General features: G+C 44.7%; 1 protein-coding gene across 1 annotated transcript in view; it reads right to left on the bottom strand.

Annotated features, from left to right (window-relative positions):
* The window catches only part of DLGAP3 (DLG associated protein 3), a 56,713-nt gene that overhangs the window by 20,205 nt on the left and 12,864 nt on the right, over positions 1-23,644 (bottom strand). The window contains exons 2-6 of the mRNA XM_058195575.1: positions 22,688-22,893; positions 21,356-21,470; positions 18,107-18,350; positions 16,463-16,803; positions 2,318-2,403 (exon numbers count right to left, since the gene is read on the bottom strand). Coding sequence (XP_058051558.1) covers positions 2,318-2,403; positions 16,463-16,803; positions 18,107-18,350; positions 21,356-21,470; positions 22,688-22,893 — 992 coding nt within the window. The remainder of the gene's footprint in view (positions 1-2,317; positions 2,404-16,462; positions 16,804-18,106; positions 18,351-21,355; positions 21,471-22,687; positions 22,894-23,644) is intronic.

Raw genomic sequence — 23,644 nt, 5'->3', positions numbered from 1 at the left:
CTCACCCCGTTCCTAAGAGGTCTGCAAGGGGCGTGCATAAGAGCACAAGCGTGCCTACCGTTCCTGTCCTATTGTTTCCTTTCGTTATATCCAATTAATATAGTTATTACATACTCATATATATGCTTATATATTGTATAGTTATTTCATGCTTATGCTTATATATACTGCGTGACAAAATAAATTAAAAAAAATGATGGTAATTGGGACTGGAATTTCCATCATTGGGTGATGCAGTTGTAAACATCACATGCTTTGCTACTTAGCGATGGAAATGCTGGCATGTATGGTTGCTGTCGTTAAATGAATTACCATGGATCATTAAGTGGCCATTTGTAAGTTCCTGCTGGCTTCCCATTGGCTTTGCTTGTAGGAAGCCAAGAGCGCAAATGGTGATCACATGATCGCAGGATGCTGCGAGTGACATAAGTATGAGAACCAGTCATTAAATATCACTCATTCAGTACTGCCGTAAGTTCAAACAGTCTTGAATGAGTGGTTGTTTAGTGAGAACTACCTGCAGTTTGATTTAATTTAAATTACTCTTGAATACTACTTGTCAGCTGACTCTCTAGGCATGGATTTGTTCTTTCACATCAAACATGAGTGTTAGGTTGTGTTAAGAGCTCTCACCCAAGGCTTTCGATGGGTCACAAAAGCCTTGGAGCCTCAAATTGTGCACCTCTGATTTAATCTGCCTTACAGGTCTGTCATTTGATCTATTCTGGGTAGGGACATATTGGAGGGAACGGTCAAAAGTCAAAAAAGTCCAGATGTGGCTGTGATTGCAGGGTTGCCCTTTGTCTCAGGCATTGCATCGAAGAAAGAGTCAAAGCCAGGGGTAGGGCTGCTGGGGGTTCACAGGGGTTCGGGAGAACCTCTAGCTAAGATTCTGTCCAGTTGGGAGAATCCCCAAATCCCACTCCTAGCTAGCTCCGCCCACCCCACCCAACCCCTCCCAGGAGTCCCGAGGCGGCCCCTTTTGGATGCAGGTAAGTGCAGGGCATGCACGGAGTTTCAGGGAGGGCAATAAATGGGCCTACTGGAAGTTTTGGCCTCCGGAGGGCCTGGGGAGGCTGTTTTTGATGAAAGCCTCCAGAGACCGGGGAGGGCAAAAACGCCTCCCCCACCGTGGTGCAGGAGGATAACTAGGCCATGCCTACCATGGCCATGGCCACCCAGCAACCGGGCAGAGAATCCCTTGCTAAATGAAGCCCACCCTTGGTGAAAGCCTCAATCTCTACTTGTGAGTATGTTTTATGAATCCCCGAGTTATCTGAAAAGCGTACCATCTAGTTAAATCCCTCGAAAGGCACCCTGCAGTCATTCTGACTTTTTCCTACTGAAGACAGGCCAATAATATATATTTATAGAATTCCAAGAGACTTGGCCCTGAAGCATCAACAGATAACCAAACTGTCCTTAACCGTCACTGACTATAGCAATGTTTCTCAACTGTTGTGGTCTGTCAGCAGCCTACAGAGCTGGCAACGGAGTCGGATGGCGATGAGACTGAGATGAGGCCAGGGCCATTGGGAAGTGAGGTGCGGACTCCAGAGCCTCCAGAGACTGATAGTAGTGAGGCAGAGGAACAGGAGGAGCCTGTTCCTAATGCACGCATGAGAAGAGCTGCCAGAAGGCAAGAGCAGCTCAAGCAGAGAGGACAACTCGAGAGTAGGGCCAAGAGATGATTGGCCCCTCCCATAAGGCTTAAAATAGACCAGCACCAGTGTTTCAGCTTTGCCGGAAAACAACATTGTAGCTGCGTCTTCTGCTCCGTCTTCTGCTTCATATACGTCTTTGTTTTTGTGGCTTTTGGACGTTTGCCAGGAAGGGCCTTTGGCAGTTTGCCTAATTGGACTAAGGTTTGTGAGATAACTGAGGAATTTGTGTTGGGAGGCATTTGTTTTACTTTGAGTTGAACGATGCTGGGAATGAAGTAATTCCCAGCTGTTCGAATAAAATTTGTTTTTCCACAGACTAAGTTTATTACTACCTACTCGGGCCTGAGTCACAATATCAACCTTGGCAGCTTGAAGAAGTGTGGACTTCAACTCCCAGAATTTCCCATCTTCAAGCTGCCAAGGTTGAGAAACACGATTATAGCTTTTCTTGCTTGAGTTTCCCTGGAAATTTTGCCTTGCAAATATTGATCTGGGGGTGGGAAGGCGATATGGCTGATAAGTCTTTGCATTAATGCAGGAGACTGGTGGCAGGATGTGTGCTTGTGTGTGTGTGTGTGTGTGTGTGTGTGTGTGTGAGTCGGCTTGTGAGGGAAGAGACGCAGGCGCTGAGGTGCATGCTTAACCAGCCATACCGTTTATCTTCTTCCACTTGAACACCGATGGAGTGGAACTCTCGACAGCTTCGGCTTTCGGTGTCAGAATCGGATATCGTTTCCACCTTTTGGGGAAGGGAAAGAAGACAGCAAGAAGGAAAGAAAGAAGTTGATTAATGGATCCGGAAGAAAAACCTAATTAGCGGAAAAGAGGAGAGGTGGGTAGCTGCTTAATGCAAAAGGAAGTTTATTAATAGAACCAAAAAAAGAAAAAAAAAAGAATTGAGACTTAATAACAAACATAATCCTGACAGTCTTCATAATTCATAATTAGGACGAGAATTTCTGTTGCTAAGCAAGGCAGTTTAAGTAAGTCACGCCCAACTTTAAGATCTTTTGTGCCATGGTTGTTAAGCATGGTTGTTAAGTGAGTCACATGGTCATTAAGTGATTTGGACTTCCCCCCTTGACTTTGCTTGTCGGAAGCCAGCTGGGAAGGTCGCAAATGGTGATCACCTGACCCCAAGATACAGCAACCATGGTAAATACAGGATTGCCAAGTGCCCAAAATTTGATCATGTGACTATGGGGATACTCTGACCATTATAAATGCCTAACAAATGTCTCACTTAACAACAGAAATTTTAGGCTCAATTGCAGTTGTAGGTTGAGGACTACCTGTATTTATTGAATCACTGGCCAGTTCAGTGGTTTGTTTTCCCTATTATACTCTACTCCACCATCAAACAAGAGAAAAAGATCACTGCAGAAATACAGCTGTTGCATGGTGTGTGAACCTGGCTAATAGTTAGGTTTTTCACAACATGGACTATAAAGTGCCTGGCCTCTATTTTAGCCTGATGTGCAAACGCACTTGTTAGCGTGAAATTTATGTGCGCATGAAGAGGTTTGTGTGTTTTTATTTATTACAGAGCTTCCTTCAAAGCAGCAGGAAGCAAAATGTTGAACTGTAACCCCACGAGGCTGACAGATCTGCGGAAGATGCTCGGTCCATTTTGGCAGAGCAACCCCACAGTGGTTACCGAAGGCCACCTGTGGCCATTGGGTCATAAGTTCACTTCTGTTGCAAAAACAGAGGCCTGGGGAAGAAGCTGGCAGCTCTCCATGCCAGGAAAAGCTTTAATTGCCCAAACCTCCACCCGCTAGGCTGCTCTTATAGGCACCGGACTGGTTTAAAAGCAAAACAAAGCATAAAGTTGGAAATTTTAGAGGCTTGCAATTGTCTTGACTATGTTCGGAGCAGGTCCCGGAGAGGACTGGCACTGAAATAGTAAATAGGATTTTTCAAACTCTCTAAGTGGCATGTAAAGTACCGGCGTCTTTTGTAGCACACAACCCTGGACTGGTGGGTTTTTGAAAGACTGGCACTGCAGCTTAATTGATTCATTGGTGTCAGCTTGGAGTGGTTTGTTAAGTGCTGTCCCCACTGCTTTTGACGCTTTGACCTTGTCAAAAGCAACTGCACACCATGAAGTTGGATCAGACACTTCCTTTCCGCTTGTTTGCCCCTTTGGCTGAACCGCTTGGATACCCTTGTCTAAACTTCATTGAACCTCTCCTGGCAACACCTGGACGGATGCTAAGTGACAAAGCCTGCTAATGAAGGAGACGGCAGGGCAGGTGGCAGAAACGCACATTTAGGAAGATGAATAAAAATGAGAAACGGTCCAATGCGGGGCAGCTCTGGAAGGTGAAGGGGGGGGGATGGTCAAAAAAGTGAGGACAATGGTTGCGGCTGCGCAATAACAGTCTGGTCTCCTTTTTATATGCAAAGTAATAAACAGACAGAGGGTAGACCTACATAGAGGATGGAGATAGATAAATAGATGATAGTTATAGATAGGTGATAGATAGATGATAGAGATAGATAGAGGGGAGATTGTTGTTGTTGATGATGGATATAGCTCCATCGAGAGATAGAGATGGAGATGGAGATGGCGATAGAGATAGATGATATAGATAGATAGATAGATAGATAGATAGATAGATAGATAGATAGATAGATAGATAGATAGATAGATAATAGATAGACAGAGACAGCTAAAAGAGATGATAGCTAGCTAGCTAGCTAGCTAGCTAGAGATAAATGGATGATAAATAAACAGATAGGAGATAAATGATAATAGCTAGATAGATGATAGTGATAGCTAGATGATAGCTAGACAGCCAGACAGAAGATGATAGTTAGACAGAAGTTAGATGACAGACAGACAGATGATAATAGATAGATAAATAGATAGAAGATGTCTATGCTGCTTTTATATGGATGCATGCTGGCCCACCACTTCTGTGGCCTGGTTCCGAATGGGCCATGGCCTGCTGGTGGGCTGTGGACTGTCGGTTGGGGACAGTGGTGGGATTCAAGTAATTTAACAACCGGTTCTCTGCCCTAATGATTTCTTCCAACAACCAGTTTACCAAACTGCTCAGAAAGTTAACAACCGGTTCTCCCGAAGTGATGCAAACTGTCTGAATCCCACCACTGGTTAGGGACTCCTGTGATAGATAATAGCTAGCTAGATGATAAATATATAAATAGACAGACAGACAGACAGACAGATGATGGATGAGAGATAGATAAATAGATGATAGTGATAGATATATGATAGATTGAGACAGACAGACAGACAGACAGAAGACAGAGAGATAAAATAGAAAGGAGGCAAAACTTTCACAGCACAGTCTTAATTTTTTTTTAATTTGCTGTGGATGCCCTTGAGCCAAAAGGAAGGCCTGTTAATGAGGTGCTTTGAAGTATGCTTCAGTTTATCACTTCCAACTTTTTCTGTTGCTAACGTGGTGAGAAAAATGTGATTGTCTTGGTTAGAAGGCAACTTTGGTTGCTCCTGTCAAGGCATGGGGGGGGGGGGGGAGGATGTTTCTGAAGCGGAAGCCAGTGTGGGAAGGAATGCTGAGATTTTATAGCCCTCCAAAATTGTGTGTGTGTGGGGGGGGGGCAAGAAATGTAAAGCTGATAATGAATTTATATTTGTGCCTTTGAGTCAGTATTGACTCCTGGTGAGTGCCTGGACAAGTCCCAGCAGTTTTTTTGGCAAGATTTCAAAATGGTTAGCCATTGCCTCCTTCATAGGGCTGAGAGAGAGGGACTGGCCCAAGGCCAAGCAGTTTTTTTTTTGCCTAAGGTGGGACTAGTACTCCCCATCACCTGGTTTCTAGCCTGGTGCCTTAACCACCACACCAAACTGGTTCTCTAATATTGAACTGATCAGAGATAAACATGGGAAACACATTAGATGGCTTTAAACATTAAGAATCTTTCAGGGGCCAAACCAACTTGCAAAAATCTTTAGTCTACAGTGGAGGTCTTCAAACTTGGCAGCTTTAAGACTTGTGGACTTCAACTCCCAGAATTCTCCAGCTAGCATGGCTGGAGTCCACAAGTCTTAAAGCTGCCAAGTCTGAAGACCTCTAGTCTACAGCCATCATACCCAATTCCTTGGGAAGCCTATTGCAATTGTCTTCTGCACCAGTGAACCAGACAATGCCTGCCAACCTTGAAGATCCCAAGTCCTCTAGTTGTTTTGCACTTCAACATCCCCCTCTGGCCAACAGGGCCAAAGGAAAGGAATTGTGAGGTCTGCAGTCTGAACTGTTGGAAGAGCACCTATTTGACTATGTCTACTCAATAGAAACCTATAACTGGCTATATCAGTATTATAAAGTTAGAATCATAGAGCTGGAAGGGGCCTCAGAGGTCTTCTAGTCCAGCGGTCACATCCGCGAGAAAATTTTGGTGGTCTGCAGAAAAATTATTTGCATTTTTTATATTGCACTAAATCAGGGGTCCTCAAACTACGGCCCCTGGGATGGATACGTGCAATGAACATTTGTGTTGCTGCAGAGAGTCTCCCCCTTTGGGGTCTTTTTGTGTGGGTCAGAGAGGGGCAGAAATTCCGACTTGGGGTCTGCTTCAGCCTCCTGGTGCGGGGCTTTGGACGAAGGCTGGAGGGAAGTGCCGCTGGTGGCAAAAAGCCAGAGGGTCTTGTTCCAGTGGGACTGCATCATGGCCTGGAACTGGCTGACCATCTCAGCCCGCTGAGCCTCCAGGCATTGGCACCTGGCCTTGCACTCCTGCAGGTCTTTCCTCTGCTTGGAAAGCTTATGCTACTAGCCCTCAGTGAGGTGGTTCTGCTGAGCCTCCTTCTTGGTCAGATCCAATTTGAACTGAGCTGTTTTGACAACTCTTTCTCATGGTGGCTGCTTAGCTCCAGCAACTGCTTCCTGTTGGGGCCCTAAGAAGCCTGGGTGGGCAGGTGAGCAGTGGCAAGTAGAGGCTGGCAAGGTGCCCCTTGATGTGAGTGGCATTGAGTTGGATACACCCACCCAGTCACATGACCACCTTGCCACGCCCACCCAGCCATTCATTAGGCAGATCATATTAGTGGTCCGCAAAATTTAAAATTATGAATTTAGTGGTCCCTGGGGTCCGAAAGGTTGGTGACCCCTTTTCTAATCCAACCTCCTGCTAAAGGCAGGAGGCTTAGTTTATACTATCCTGGATAAATGATAGTTCAGTCTATTCTTCAAAACCTCCAGTGATGGAACACCCACAACTCGGGAGGCAAGCTATTCTATTGATTAATTGCTTTCGCTGTCAGAAAATTTCTCCTTTCTTCTAAATTGGATCTCTCTTTAATGATCTTCCACCTCTTACTTCTTATCCTGCCCCCTGAAGCCTTAAGAGAATGAGTCAATCCCCTCTTCTTTGTGATTGCTTGTGGTGTTGTGCATTCATGCAGCTATTCAAACTGCTACTTTAATACCGGTTCCACACAATGAAGGTAGTCTTCGACTTACAATCATTCCTTTAGGGTCCATTCAAAGTTACAACAGCATTCAAAAAAGTGACTTACACTTATGACTGTCCCAACATCCCTACAGTCATATGATTAAAATTTGGGTTTATGTATTTATGATGATTGCAGCATCCTGGGATCACTTGATCACCATTTGTGACCTTCCTAGCCGGGTTCCAACAAGCAAATCAATGGGGGAGCCTGATTAGCCCGTCGGGGAGGGATCCAGCCCCTGTGCTAGTTCGCGACACTATTCCATCTTGTCCGGAGGCAGGGGGGGAGGACGTTCCAGGTTTAGAGGGATGTTCGATCTGTACGGTAAGGGGGAGAGGCAGATATGGCGGGGGGGAGGGGCCGTACCGAGTTATGGGAGCACGCGTTCGATGTTTGAAAGCGATCGCGTGCTCCGGCCCCTCTGTCCCTACCCGTTCCTCGGGTGGTCGTGATCCTCAGAGCTTGGATCTTCGGCTGATGTTATGTAATGCCCGGTCCGTGGTTAATAAGGCTCCTCTGATTTGCGACCTTATTCAGGGGGAGTCCGCGGACCTTATGGGCATTACGGAAACCTGGTTGGGCCCAGAGGGAGGGGTCCCCCTGGTTGAGATGTGCCCTCCAGGTTCCCGAGCATTTCATCAGCCGAGGGTCCAAGGTAGGGGTGGGGGGGTGGCGGTTGTTATCAAGGAGGATCTAGAGCCGAGGGAGGCCACTATTCCTCAGATTGCCGGTTGTGAATCCCTTTATGCGGTGGGGCTATAGGAATCAGTTGGGCTTGGTGATCGCGTACCTGGCTCCTTGCTGCGTGACCACAGCCCTGCCTGAGCTGTTGGAGGTACTTGCTGCTGTGGCGGTCGAGTCCCCCAGACTTATTGTCATGGGGGATTTCAACCTGCCATCAGCTGGCTCGTCATCGACGGCAGCTCGGGAGTTCTTGGCTTCCATGACGGCCTTGGACTTGATTCGAGTAAATGATGGCCCTACGCACACGGGGGGAGGCACACTGGATCTGCTTTATATCTCTGGACAGTGGTTAAATGATCTGGTATTAGATGATTTAGTAACGGAACCAATGTCATGGTCGGATCATTTCTCCTTCGCCTAGACTTCGAACCGCCATTCACCACCGCAGGGAGACGGAACCTATATGGTGGTTCCGTCCCAGGCGCCTGATGGACCCTGAGAGGGTCCTGACGGGGCTTGGGCCATTCCTGAGGATCTGGCCCACGGCACGACTGAGGAACTGGTCGCGGCATGGGAACAGGCGCGGCCGGGCCTTGGACCGTGTCGCGCCTCTGCGACCTCTGACCCGCGAGATCTCGACCGGCCCGTGGTTCTCCGAGGGGCTGAGGGAGATGAAACGCCGGAGAAGACGCCTGGAGAGCACCTGGAGGTCCAGTCGCTCCGAAACTGATCGGACACTAGTTAGGTCCTATTCTAGGACCTACCTAGTGGCAATGAGGGAAGCGAGGCGTTCTTACGCCTCCACCCTCATTGCGTCGGCAGATAACCGCCCGGCCGCCCTGTTTCGGGTCACCCGCTCTCTCCTACATCAGGAGGTGCGGGGTGAGCCCTTGCAGGACGAGCCGAGGAGTTTAGCGGTTATCTATACGATAAAATCGCTCAGCTGAGGGACGGTCTGGATCGAATTTGGGATGATCAAGCGAGGGAGAGGAGGCACGTCTTGTTGAGTCCATTTGGGATGAGTTCGACCCTGTGGCTCCCGAGGACGTGGACAGGTTGTTGGGGAGGCTTCACGGCACGACATGTTTACTGGACCCGTGCCCTTCCTGGCTGGTACTGGCCACTCAGGAGGTGACACGAGGCTGGCTCCAGAGGATTATCAACGCTTCTTTGTTGGAAGGGGTTTTCCCTGCCGCCTTGAAAGAGGCGGTGGTGAGACCCCTCCTTAAGAAGCCTTCCCTGGACCCAGCTGTTTTGGGTAATTATCGTCCAGTCTCCAACCTTCGCTTTGTTGCGAAGGTTGTAGAGAGTGCCGTGGCGCGACAGCTACCCCAATACCTGGATGAAGACGTCTATCTAGACCCGTTCCAGTCCGGCTTCCGACCCGGATACAGCACGGAGACAGCTTTGGTCGCATTGGTGGATGATCTCTGGAGGGCTCGGGACAGGGGTTATTCCTCTGCCCTGGTCCTATTAGACCTCTCAGCGTCCGATCCCATCGACCATGGTACCTTGCTGCGCGGGTGGGGGGGATTGGGAGTGGGAGGCACCGTATATCGGTGGTCCCCCCCCTATCTCTCCGACCGGTCGCAGACGGTGTTGACAGGGGGGCAGAGGTCGACCGCGAGGGGCCTCACTTGTGGGGTCCTCAGGGTCGATTCTCTCGCCTTCTGTTCAACATCTACATGAAACCGTTGGGTGAGATCATCAGTGGTTTCGGGTGAGATACCAGCAGTACGCTGATGACACTCAGCTGTACTTTTCCACCCGGACCACCCCAATGAAGTTGTTGAAGTGCTGTCCCGGTGTTTGGAAGCCGTACGGGTCTGGATGGGGAGAAACAGGCTCAAGCTTAATCCTCCAAGACGGAGTGGCTGTGGATGCCGGCACCCGATTCAGTCAGCTGCAGCCGCGCTGGCTGTTGGTGGCAGTTATTGGCCCCAAAGGATAGGGTGCGCAACTTAGGTGTCCTCCTGGACGATCGGCTGTCGTTTGAAGATCATTTGACGGCCGTCTCCAGGGGGGCCTTCCACCAGGTTCGCCTGGTTCGGCAGTTGCGCCCCTTCCTTGATCGGGATGCCTTATGCACGGTCACTCATGCGCTCGTTACCTCTCGCTTGGATTACTGTAATGCTCTCTACATGGGGCTCCCTTGAAGTGCGCCGGAGGCTTCAGTTAGTCCAGAATGCAGCTGCGGGTTATAGAGGAGCTACGTAGCTCCCATGTAACACCGATCCTGCAGGCTGCACTGGCTGCCTGTGGCTTTCCGAGTGCACTTTAAGGTGTTGGTAATGACCTTTAAAGCGCTCCATGGCTTAGGACCTGGGTACTTACGGGACCGCCTGCTGCTACCACATGCCTCCCACCGACCCGTACGCTCCCATAGAGAGGGACTTCTCAGGTGCCGTCCACAAACAATGCCGGCTGGCGGCCCCAGGAAGGGCCTTCTCTGTGGGGGCACCCACACTCTGGAATGAGCTTCCCCCGGGTTTACGTCAAATACCTGACCTCCGGACATTTCGTCGCGAACTAAAAACACATCTTTTTATTCGCGCGGGGCTGGCTTAAATTAGTTTTAAGGGGAAATTTTATTAATTTTAAATGGGGTTTTTAGTATGGAAAATTTTAATTTCAGGCTAATTTAATAAGTTTTTAAAAGGTATTTTAATTTGTATATTGTGTTGTTTTTTACTTTTGCCTGTACACCGCCCTGAGTCCTTCGGGAGAAGGGCGGTATAAAAATTAAATAAAATAAATAAATAAAAATAATAAATTTACCCAACCAATGCATGATTCTCTTAATAACACCAATGATTCTCTGAACAACCATGGCAAAAATGTTTGTGAGATTGGGCATGATTCACTTAACTGCCTTGCTTAAGTCAAAAATTTCTGGTCCCAATGGTAGTCATAAGTCAAGAGCTACCAGTACATTATATCCTAAACCACGATTTATAGGATGTAATGCTTGTAACAGAATGACAGAGTTGGAAGAGACTTGGAGATCTTCTAGTCCAACCCTCTGCTCAAGCCAAGATACCATTTCATACAAATGGTTATCTAGTCTCTTCTTTAAAACTTCCAATGATGGAGCACCTATAACTGCTGAAGGCAAACCGTCCCACTGGTTGATTGTTCTCACACTCAAGAAATTCCTCCTTAGTTCTACGTAGCTTCCCTCTTAGTTTAGTTTCAGTTATTTTTATGCCCAAGCAAATTGGAGCTTAGTGTGACGGCTTAGTTCACCCAATCTGCTAAGACATTGTCTTCCATCCCATAAGAATCACAAACAGGAACCACCTAACCCCGTTTTCCTTGCAAGAGAGTTCCATCTTTGTTGCTAGCGGCATCCACCTTTCCTGAAAATGCAAAGGGATTTGAAAGGGATAGTCAATAAATGCTTTTTGTCATTTTTCTTTGGCACCAGAATAAATTAGATGAGGATTAAGGAAAAGAAGGGGAGAGGATTATATTTGATTAAGTATATATTTAGTCAGAAAAATACCAGCCAAAAAAAACCCTAAAACCAAAGGAGTTTTAAAACATATCTATTTAACTGCGCAGGACTGAGTTAGATTTTAGTTTGTGGTTTTTATCTTGGGTTTTAATTTTAATTTTTATATTTTTAATTAAGGCTTTTGAATAAGTTTTTTAATTGTTTTTAGAATTGTATTTATTGTATTTTTTGTTTTTTAAATGCCTGTAAACCGCCCTGAGTCCTTTGGGAGATAGGGCGGTATATAAATATAAACAATAAATAAATAAATAAAAGTCTAAAGATTGCTTAGGGTGCTCAAACTCCTTTTCTTGATTTTAAGGTCTCTTGGTTTTCATTTCTGACATTTAATGTTCATTTGTTAGTTTGAGGGTCAAGAAAAAGAAAGATGGTGGGAACATTCAATTTTTATTGAAATGTTCTTGGCTGATTAGCATTCCAGGGAATGGCTAGTTAGGTCTGGATGTGCTAAGAAGCTAAAAGGAGGCCGAAATCATGGCTTCCCATGAAAGTTTCTTGGCCCTTCCCTGAGCGTCTCTTAGAATAAGCAATGATGCCTGAATTTATATTTAAAAACAGGATTAAGGATGATGACGGAAGAAGTTGCTGCTAATTAGGAACATGAGAGGTAAGTTAGTAAAAAAAAGAATGGTGGGAAAGAGCTGAGATCAAAATGGTGGCAAACAGATGCAGCTTAGAGCATTCTCTGAGCTATATTGCTTACATTTATTGATTGATTGACTGATTGATTGATTCACCCATCACATTTACAAAACTGCCCATCTTTCTCACAGAGTGATTCTAGATGGAGAGTTTTGAGTAGGATGGTGTGAAAATCAGTTGCTCACTCAGTTATGGTAACCAAAGTCCAACAGGGCCGCTTCAATTATAGACAAGCTTCCTATGTAACTTTCTCCTGAACCTAAAGCAGCGGTTCTCAACCTGTGGGTCGGGATCCTGTTGGGGGTCGAATGACGATTTGCTAGGGGTCGCCTAAGACCATCGGAAATATGGGAAGTATACTTGCGAGTCGAAGAATCGCGCCCCAATGGTTGACTCCACAAGCCAGCTGCAGGCTCTTCAAATCGCTAGCCGAATTCAGCTTCAGGCGCGATGAATTAAAAAAGAGAGAAATCTTTGCTCTGATGTCTCCCTCTCAAGCCAGCTGCAATCACTCCCAATCGCTAGCCTAATCTGGCTTCGGGCGCGATAAACTTAATAGGGGAGGAGTCTCCGCTTTAATGCCTCCATCCTCAAGGCAATCGCAAGCAGTTCAGATCGCTAGCCAATACGGCTTCAAAATTCAAAATGAAAATAATTTTACGGTTGGGGTCACCACATCGTGGGGAATTGTATTAAAGGGGTCGCCACATCATGGGGAATTGTATTAAAGGCGTTGCAGCACTATAAAGGTTGAGAGCCACTGACCTAAAGTATCAAGTACCAATGCCACTGTAGATACTGTGGGATCAGTGATGAAATCTGAACCGGTTTACTACTGGTTCGCTGCCCACGCATGCACACGGCCTGCCATGTGCATACTGTGCATGCGCAGTACTCACCAAAGGGAGACTTGGGAAGGTATGCAGAATAGTGAGGTGGGGGGAATCAGCTGCGGCGTGCGATCTTGGGAACCTTTTAAAAAACTTTTAAAAAGCATTTTTTACTGCTGGTTCCAGAGAACCGGAAGTAAAAAAATGCTTTAAAAAGGTAAAAAAAAGGTTCGGACAATCACAGCTGTGGTGAGTGATCGTTGGAACCTTTTTTAAACCTTTTTTTTATTACTGGTTCCGGTGAACCAGCCTGAACCAGTAACATTTCACCCCTGAGTGGGGTCCTTGATGCTCTCTGAGCTTGGCGATTCTCTTTGCAGTGCACAGATGATGTTACCTACTTTGGTAGTGAAATATATCTGCAAGAAAGCCAGCAAGCCCAGGGAACACCGAGGATCCCACAGTTCAACCCTGAGCTACAAATATTCTGTTCTGTTGGTACACTTTATGTACAGTTTCAAGAAAAGCCCACATGGGTCAGCCCAAAGGCTTTGCACCAGAGATGGGTTTCAGATAATTTTACCACTGGTTCGCTGCACACCAAAAATGCTTTGCTTATGCACATGGCTTGCACGCATGTGCATGGCTTAGAAAATGTGGCTAAATAGGACGGCATTGTGCTGGGGCAGGTGGGCGCCCCCCCCCGCAGGTCACCACTACCAGTTTGCCTGAACTGGTCCAAACCTGCTGAATATCACCACTGCTTTGCACCATCCACCATTCTGTTCCTTTGCGGACCTTCTGGGTCCTTCTGGAATATCTAAAGTAAGATCTGAAGGCCTTAGAAACATCACATCTGAGAGGAGGCCACGTGGGGAAATGAGGAAATGTGTTGTGACAATGTGACGCAGTCCCCCCTGACTTGCATACCGGGATGCAATATGAAAGCTTTTTGTGTTGGGATGTCACAATGCACATGACATCCTTTTTGCTTTGTTGCAGATTGTGCCGCATACATATGAACTGTAAAGGTAACGGTTTCCCCTGTCCAGTCATCTATGACTCTAGGGGATGGTGTTCATCTCCATTTCCTAGCGGAGGGAGAAAGCGTTGTCTGAATATGCTTCTATGGTTGTGTGACTGGCATGACTATAAACTGAGGTACAGTGATGAAATTTTCCATGGGTTGCCACTGGTTCGCTGTCCGCGCATACACGGTGCTTGCCAAATGCACACTGTGCATTCATGTGCAGTCTGTGCCAAATGCATACTGCGGGCATGCATACACACTGCACAACAAACGCGTGCTTCGCACAGAAAAAGGAGCCTTTTGAAGATAAGTAGAACAGTGAGGGGGGGAATAGCTGTGCCGCATGATTTAAATTTGCTTTCCTGCTTTCTAGCAAATCTAAATTGCGCGGCACAGCCGATCGTAGGAAATACTTGTTCGGACAAACTGGTAGGTTTTTTTTTACTACTGATTCACCTGAACTGGTGCAAACCGGTAGCATTTCACCTCTGCTGAGCTGCACAGAACTGGTGCGAACCGGTAGCATTTCACCCCTGCTGAGCTGCACAGAACATTGTTACCTTCCCACCGAACTGGTACCTATTTATCTACTTGCATTTCCATGCTTTTGAACTGCTAGGTGGGCAGGAGCTGGGGCAACTAACAGGAGCTCACCCCATCGTGCAGTACTTGGGTCTCAAACCTGGGCTGTCAGCTTTCCAGCTGACAAACTCAGTGTCTTTAATTTCTTAGCTATCATACCCCCCCAGTTATGAATGGTACTGTCTGCTCAAGTGGGATCCTTGACTTAGTTTGCCTCTGGCCACTCTGGTTCAAATCCAATTTGAACTGAGATTAAAATGTACTCAGTCATCTCCTCTCTTACGTCATCACACAAAGCAAAGTTATTGTTTGGGGGAATAACTTAGCCTGACAACAATGAGCACCAAATCCCTGATGTGGAAGGCCATGCGGTACTTTGGTTCTGAAGACCAAACATGGCTTTGGGCTGTGGATGCAATACCCAGCTGCAAGTCCTTAAACCAAGGACAACTTTTCCCAGGATCAGCTGAAGGATCACAGCATCTTGTGCAAAGAAATACCTGCTTTAAGAAGTTTCAAACCGATGCTATGCAAGGACCCAGGTCCAGGCTCTGGAGTACCCTTTGCCTTCAAAATCAAAGTGCTGCTTAGCGTAACCTACAGATTCTTTGAAGCATCAGCTTATCAGCAAAACCAGACTATGAGGTCCAGTTGGCAGCCTGATTTCCTCAGAGGAAAAATGTCAGCAAACAATGCAAATGTTTATTCAGTCAGCTACAAATATTTCCCTTTGAGGTTTTTTCCCCTTTTTTTCTTTAGATCTTTAGATTTGCAACTTTTGGGAGTCTTCTTGGAGAATGCCCTGCCTGGTTGGAGAACTGAACTGAACTAGTGTTCAGGAGTTGGAATGAAGAAAACGTATTCTCTTTTCCAGGCACCTGTACAATGTGAACTCTTGTATCCCTACAGTTTGGCAAGCATGATTGCCTCAGAGGGGGTAACGTTTGAGAAACAAAGGAAAGAACAATGGACTTGATTAAATGTGTAATATAAACATAGCCAAGATGTCTTCTAGAAAACTCATATCATTTCCACGTTAGTGATTTATAGCTTCTTCCTGAGCCATACAGTTTTCATTATCCCAGAATAAAAGTAGTGTAGGCAGGCTTCATCTCACTTCAACAATGGATGGTTTGTGCTGTGAAGACACAGAAATGAAGCTAGAGACCAGAAACACTCTTTGATGACTTTGTAATATCTCGTTGCTTTCTTTGCAGATCACCACATGGGCTATTTTGCTGGTAGAAATCAGATTCTCGCAACCATGGCATTGCACCTTTAAGCTTGAAGGCAATTTCATTTTTATGAGGATGTGAGATGGATGGAAAAACCCTCTGTAGTCCAAATTTCATGGATCTTCTAAAGAAAATTCAATTTACTCAAGATTCACTCAACATTTCCCCCCCACTTTTTTTTTTGGCTGTTTGCCTTGCAAATGTGACTGAGGAAGCTAAAGCTTCATAAAGAGTACTTCAAAAACCACCAAAGACTTTAGTAGAATAGAATAGATTAGAATAGAATAGAATAGAAATAGAACAGAACAGAATAGAATAGAATAGATATAGAGATGTCTCATCAAAGTATTTAGTCTCTAGAAGACCCATGATTTGCATAGAATAAAATAGAAGAGAAGAGAATGTAGAGTGGAGTGGAGTGGAATGGAGTGGAGTGGAGTGGAGTAGAGTAGAGTAGAGTAGAGTAGAGTAGAGTAGAGTAGAGTAGAGTAGAGTAGAGTAGAACAGAACTGAACAAAATGTAGAATGTAGAATGTAGAATAGAGTAAAACAGAACAGAATGGAATAGAATACTTTATTTGGCCAAGTGTGTTTAGAGACACAATGAATTTGTCTCTGCTGCAGAAGCTCCAGTGTACTTTCAAAGCAACAAAATGATAATAATCATTCTCATAATAATACCAATTAGAGGGGAGTAAAGAAGATACTGCATTTCTGATGGTCAATGATTATGACAGAAGTAAAGTAAGAGGCTGGTCACAAGCAGTGCTTGTTGAACTGGCCCCAGCCAAGATACAGCTAACCTCCAGCATTGAGGCCATCCCAAACCTACCTGAACACCGATAGATGGACGCCATTTCCTCTGGCGAGCCAAACTTCTTAGCTCTTCCCTCCCTGGAATCGTCCTGATGATAAGGGTGGAAGGTTTGGGGGAAGTCCGGGGTTGGACCGAAGGCAAATCCAGAGACATGGCAGTGATCTTGGTGCTTTCTAAACTCTCAGAAGAGTTGCAGTGCTTGGTGGCCTCTTTGGCCCAGGATGAACTTCGGTTGACCTCTCTGGGCAGAAAACTGTCATGGGTAGATTCGGTGCTGCTTTGGGCTGTAACAGCAATGAGGGGCTTGGCTTTGATTCCTGAAGGGAGGGCTGGTGGAGCTTTCCGGTAACTAAAAGCTATATGGAGGTTGGGAGTAGGTAGGAAAGAGAAAGGAAAGCAAAATGGAACAATTAAAAAAGATGCTACACTTTAATTAGCATCTACTAGGCTACATCCAGGGCATCACAACCTCCTTGTCCCAAGACTGCCTGGTTTGGTATTAATTTATTGAAATGGGAAGAAGGAATAGCTCTGAGGAACAGCAGGAAGAATTGCAACCAAAACAATGTCTAAGGGGCTGCCACAAAGAAGAGGGGCGTCAACCTATTTTTCAAAGTATCTTTGGAGGGCAAAAAACAATGGATAGAAATTAGCCAAGGAGAGAAGCAACCTAGAACTACGGAGAGATTTCCTGATAGTTAGAACAATTAATCACTGGAACGACTTGCCTCCAGAAGTTGTGGGCGCTCCTACACTGGAGGCTTTTAAGAAGAGATTGGACAACCATTTGCCTGAAATAGTATAGGGTTTCCCGTTTGAGTGGAGGATTGGACTAGAATATCTCCAAGATCCCTTCCAGCTCTGACCATTTGTTATACAATGGTCAGATAAAAAAAAATCTGAGTCCAAGGCCAAAATGTAATTTGAGAAAACTTTCAGATCTGACCTTCCCTAATTCTCATGAAGATTAAGAGAGGGAAGGAGGAATTTGACGTCAATTCTCTCAGGTAGACCAGACCTGGAAGCCAAAGACCCTCAAGTAAATATTATTTGTATTGTAAGTTTATAATAACAGAATCTTGCAAATCTCAGTGTGCTTTCTCTTTCCTTCTTTATCTTCATGAGAATGAGGGAAGGTCACGTATGAGATGCTTTCTCTAATTACATTTCTCCCTAGGACTCAGATGACTTTTATCTGACTGTTGTTTTGGTTGTGGATCTTCCTCTTGTTCTTCAAGGTTATTCCTGATGTCCACTACATTTATAGACCCAGTTTATTGATAAGGTTGGCCAAGGACAAAAAACTTGATCAGTTTTTGTCTTTATTCTTTCCCGCACAAATACAAGCTAACATGAATTGATTCATAACAAAAACAAGTAAGTCAAGTTTAGGTACAACAAATAGAATTCTTCATTCCTGAAATGGAGAGTGAGAAGTAAGTTGGTTTGTTAGCCTGTAAGTTGCTTCAGGTATAACTTCCTGCCTAAAACTATGGTGAGCTCAACATCATTCCACAGAACAGCATTCTCAAAGCTTCCTCAAGGTCAGCTCTAAATTCCTTTCTATCACATTACAGCTTATTACCAAAAGATCTTCTGTTAATCTCACCTACCTAGAGGTTGTTCATCCCATACCTACAGGTTCTTCTTGGTACTTACAGGTGCTTGGCTTGAGGATGCTGCTGGTGAGAGGTTGGCCAGGCTGGTGAGTGGTTGTTGCCATGGTGAAGAGAGAGAGGCAGTCATCGTCCTGGGAGCAGCCAGCTTGAATGGCCCGCAGATAACTATGGCTGCGCATGCGGAAGCAACCGGGCAGATCCAAAGCTTCCACAGCCTGGGACTCCACCTCTCCGAAAACAGACTCACACACAGCCTCAAACTGATGGTTCAACTCATCATTGATCTGGGAAGACAATAGAACGGTGAAGAGGAGGGAATTCACACATTCGATAATAAGTTGTCCTACTAAGTGTACCTTCAAAGGAGTGTATCTACCTGGTATCAACTTTCTGATGGGTGTCACTTCTCCTTCACATTCACCATTACAACTAAGGCGTATTGCTGGTTTCTTACACCACTTGAAATCAAACTCTGGTAGTTTGTTGGCTATCATCTTAATGTATTACCTGAACCTCACTACTTGTTCCACAGACCATGCCTAAATCAAAATTGAGGCTTCTTCAACAAACTGTGTTTAAATGCACCGTTGAGTGAGATTGCACAGGCAGCTCTCAACTGACTGTTGATCACTTAGAGACCATTCAAAGTTGTGAATTGAATTAGAGGTTCTGACAGCTGGCCCCTCCCCTGGGGTCATGTGATTGCATTTTGGGAGCTCAGCAACCAATCTGCATTTCAGATGTTTGCAGCATCCTGCAGTCAGGTGACTACAATTTGCAAAGTTTTTTTTTTGCTAGAAACTGGCGTTTACTTTTAATTTCTGGCAAAAAAAATGCCCATTGTGGACAATAGGTTCACTTAAAGACCAGCACGTTCATGATGTTTGTTTTATGACCACTGCATTTGCTTTATGATCGCTGCATTTGTTTTAAAACTACTGAGTTCACTTAATGACTGCTTCAAAAAAGGTTGTAAAATCGGGATCAGTCACCTGATGATCTGTTTAACAACTGGCATGACTTACAATCATAATTCTGGTCAATTCTGATCATAAGTGGAGGACTATTTGTAAAGTGAGACACTGCAAACTCCCAAAATGCCAGGCAGTGTTCAAGGAAAACTTGTCCCGAGTGAACTGTGTTCAATCCTAGGATTTAGCAGTGGAACAAATAAAGTTAAATATATGTGTAAATTAGATTGGAAACTTTGCATTGGTCGAAGCCTTAAATTAATTAGCTAAGAGCTACAGCTTGAATTGATTATTCAGACAAAATCACAGAGTTCCAAGTTAAAAGCAAATCAGTCTTATTTTATAAAGGCTGGTTGATTCTGGTATACTGCTTAGTTGCAATTGCTGGAAATTGCAAAGATAATTTCTGCTTTGATTCACCCCAAGCATCTTTAAATTCCACTCATACCTATGTGAATGGTTAATGGGCAGTAAGAGTGATGAATTGAAGACTTCTTCCAAACAGGATAAATGCTTGTTTTGGGTTGTGAAAAGTTCTGTTTCTTTCAATTGTTCAGAAAAGCACCTATTTCAAGAGTTTTGAAATCTGCAGATTTATGTATGATTCACTTAGCCGTTGTTGGGGATGGGAGAATCTGTCAATTTCAGTTGCTCTCAGTTGCTTTCTATTTCTCATTTGGGCAAATCTGTCAGTTTTGATTCTGTTTCTCATTTTTCTTTGGGTGTATTTGGCTTGTCTAGTCCCACAGTAGTTCAAGATTTTTTTTTAAAAAAATCCATAATATATGGTAATGAATTTTGCACATAATTAATCTTGCACAATTTTTGTTTGCAATTCTTGCTTCTGTCCTAATATTATGCTATCATATAATATACGGTTGTGTGTGTCTAAAAGTACAAGGTCTGAAGAACAATTTTGATTTGTGCATTGGTTTGAAAATGTAAAACTCATTGAAAAAATTCTCCCCAATTTTTAAATGCCCTAACCCACAATTTCAGTTATTGTAACTAATACTTTCCTTGAAATTCCACGGGACCATCGCTGCATCCTGTCCTAGTGAATCCCATAAGTTAATTAGACCTATCTCAAGAGTGTTGTTTTCCCTTTAAACTTTTCAAATCCCAGCAACACTGACACAAATATCTGTTATTCATGACCAGGGTGGCCTGTTTATGTTTGCAAATCTAATGCGCTGTATGCAATAAATAAATATCAGTGCCCTCACTCTCTTTTCCCCAATCACGATAAATAAAAAACACAGCGTGATTTGTTACTTATCATTTTTCTTTCCTCTTTCCAGGATGCATTGCAAATGAAATCTCAGGAATGCAAAGTGTGAATGTTTGGCTCCAGACACTATAAGCCATTCCAGGATTACATTGCAGAAATGGGTTAGTGTATATGACTGAATGGCAAAGCATGCAGATGCCAAAACATAGAGAGGGATGAATAATTTACGGATGCTGTTAAGGTGAGCATGCATGCATCAGACCAAAGCATAGCAGCCAAGGTTTCTTAAGCCAAAGCAGCTAGACTGACATGTTTGGTATCCAATCAAATTTAGTCATTTCCACTGGCAATCCTGGCTCAACAGGATTGCATTGCAGATATTTGTGAATGATATAATTCCTCATTTGCATGACAGCATTGCCATTTTTCAGTTAGCTATCAGTCCAAAGATCCAGCATTCGTTTGTCATAGCTAAGAGCTGTGGTGGAGAAATGGTTAGAATGCAGCATTGCAGGCTGACTCTGCCCACTGCCAGGAGTTCGATCCTGACCAGCTCAAGGTTGACTCAGCCTTCCATCCTTCTGAGGTCAGCAAAATGGGGACCCAGATTCTTGGAGGCAATATGGTGACTCTGTAAACCACTTAGAGAGGGCTGTAAACCACTATGGAGTGGTATACAAGTCTAAGGGCTATTGCTATTGCTAGCTTTTGTTCCACAAAGCTTTTGCTCCACAAAGAAGGATGATCTAGAATTCTCTTCTTGCTTGGTGGAGCATTTCTTGATGAAACATCACTGGAGAAAAAAAAGCTGTACTTGCAAGTATCACAATAGGGACAATGAAATGCAAACAAATGCCTCCTTGCCCTAAATTGATTTTTTATTTAATCATCCCACTACAATCAGGGAGAAAAACAATGACAGACTCTCAATATTCCGTATCCCAGTCATCCAGTTATGATACCATAAGTTATGTGACACAATTTCCACTCAGCTAAATTGTCATCGGTGTTACTTCTCATGACTGTCCATCACTTCTACTTGGTCACCTTTCTACCATCCAAGAACAGAAGAGAAAAACCACCTCACCTGCCCAGTGGTGAAGGAACGTCCATACCCTTGTCCCCGTGGCCGGATTCGGGGTGGTGTGCAGCAGCTGGGACAGTTACAGATATATGAGTCAGAATAGTGTCTACTTGCAAACCTAATGAGAGACATGGGGAAGAAAGGTTTCTGAACAAACCCCCAAAGCAGGAGAGGAGCAGAAGACATGGAAAGGAGGCTGAGTGGACTGGCTGGTTAAACATGGCCAAGTTCTCTGCTCCTATAAAATAGGTATATCCTTGCAGGGGTATTTCAAACTGGCAATATATATTTGATGAAATGAACTCTTGTGGCTATAACCTCCAGCAAGTACCAGGAATTGGCACGAAGGAATTAGAATTGTATGAATCACAAGGACAAAATAATCAGCTATACAGAATGTGATTCTAGACTTGACCTCAACACTTTGCTGATAAGGAAGGAAGTTGGGTTGCCAAAGAGAGCAGATCTGGAGAATTTGGGGCCCTTGACATCGTACCATGTTAGCTCCAGGACAGCACAGAAGGAGAGAATCAATGACCAGATAGGTAGACTTCAGACTGTCTGTCATTAAGGGGTCCTTGGTGCTCTCTGAGCTTGGTTGTTTTCTTGCAGATATTTCATTACCCAAAGTAAATAACATCATTAGTGCTTAGTACAGATAATGTTACCTAGTTTGGGTAAGGAAATATCTGCAAGAAAACAACCAAGCTCAGAGAGCATCAAAGACCCCTCATTTCAACTCTGAGCTACAAATATTCTCCTTTATTGACCGTTATTAAATTGCTCTGATGTTTCTCATCGATTACCATAATAAAGTTTTGATTTGATCTGATTTTTAGTTCTTCAGGAAGCAGTGGAGTCAAGGAAGAGGAAGACTGGCTCAGGAAGGATACAATTCCTGCAGATCATTGGGACATGTTGGCTGTCTGGAGCTATCCATGGTCCTGAAGGCTAGCTTTTTTTCTGCCCTGCCCAACTCCTTCAGGTATCACTGATGTCTCACTTAGGTCAGGAAAATTAATTGGCTCCTAATCTGAGTTCAGGGACAAGCAAACATCTTCTCAACTGACTTCTTCTGCTACTCTCTTTCTATGATTTCCCTGAACAGCTACACCATTATCCTCTACCCCTACACACTTTGCCTTCCCCCATAATATAACAGGTTTGCTACTGGTATTAGGAAACCTCACTCAGATTTCCTATGGCTTCTTGCTCTTGGTTAAGAGAGTATGCTTTTTGTATTCAACTGACCACAGCTCAGTTGAATGTTCATCGTTTCTTAAGCATTTCCCCCATAGTAACCAGGAAATATTGGTACCTTTCCTAACTTCTTACTTGGTTCTGGCCTGATCTACGCTGGATGAACGGCGGTATGCCTCGCGCCGGGCCACCTCCTTGGGAGACTCTTTGGTGCTGGTATCTGAGTCCCCACTGTCATCATCTCCCATGGCCTTGATGTAGCTGCCACTCCGCATCCGTCGACAAGGGATCTCGCCATCCTTCCCCGATGTCGGGTATCCTCCCCAATCATCCTGTGGCACCTGAAGGAAGAAGAGACTTTGTGCAGGAAGAGCACGTGGTATGTTGGATCAGAAGGAAATTCTATGGGAGGTCTTGGCTGTAATTAAAGCAAACTTTATGAAATAATATCGGAAAGAGGAATTCAGGTTCATTGTTCCTTTTGTACCAACCTACTAAAAAAGTTTCCACCTATGCACTAAATGCTACCTTTTAGCTGTCACTTTTAGCTTAGCTTTTTTTTTTTACTGTAAAAACTGCAGATCAGTGGAACATGGATCTCAGTGAATGGCTTCTTTCCCTTCACTGGGTTTTTTTGAAACAGAGGCTGTATTTGAGGATCACTTAGTTCCCTCCCAGCTCCATGATTCTGTGATTCCTCTCCAACACTCTTTTCCACCTGGCTCATCTTTAATGGTTCTAAAAAAAGATAAAGATTTTCTGTCCAGTCATGTCTAACTCTAGGGGATGGTGCTCATCTCTATTTCCTAGCTGAGGTAGCCAATGTTGTCTGAAAATGCTTCCGTGGTCATGTGGCCAGCATGACTATATGTCGAGGTGCATGGAATACTGTTACCGTCCCACTGAAGTGATACCTATTTATCTACTAATCTACTTATCTAATGAGTCATGGTAGTGCAGCGATTAGAATGCAGTACTGCCGGCTACTTCTGCTGACTCCTGGCTGCCTGCAATTTGGCAGTTCAAATCTCATCAGGTTCAAGGTTGATTCAGCCTTCCATCCTTCCGAGGTGGGTAAAATGAGGACCCAGA

This window comes from Ahaetulla prasina, chromosome 10 (genome assembly GCF_028640845.1).
Source record: "Ahaetulla prasina isolate Xishuangbanna chromosome 10, ASM2864084v1, whole genome shotgun sequence".
Lineage (NCBI taxonomy): Eukaryota > Metazoa > Chordata > Lepidosauria > Squamata > Colubridae > Ahaetulla > Ahaetulla prasina.
The sequence above is the reverse complement of the archived record's forward strand: the minus strand, read 5'-3'. Positions and strand labels throughout refer to the sequence as shown.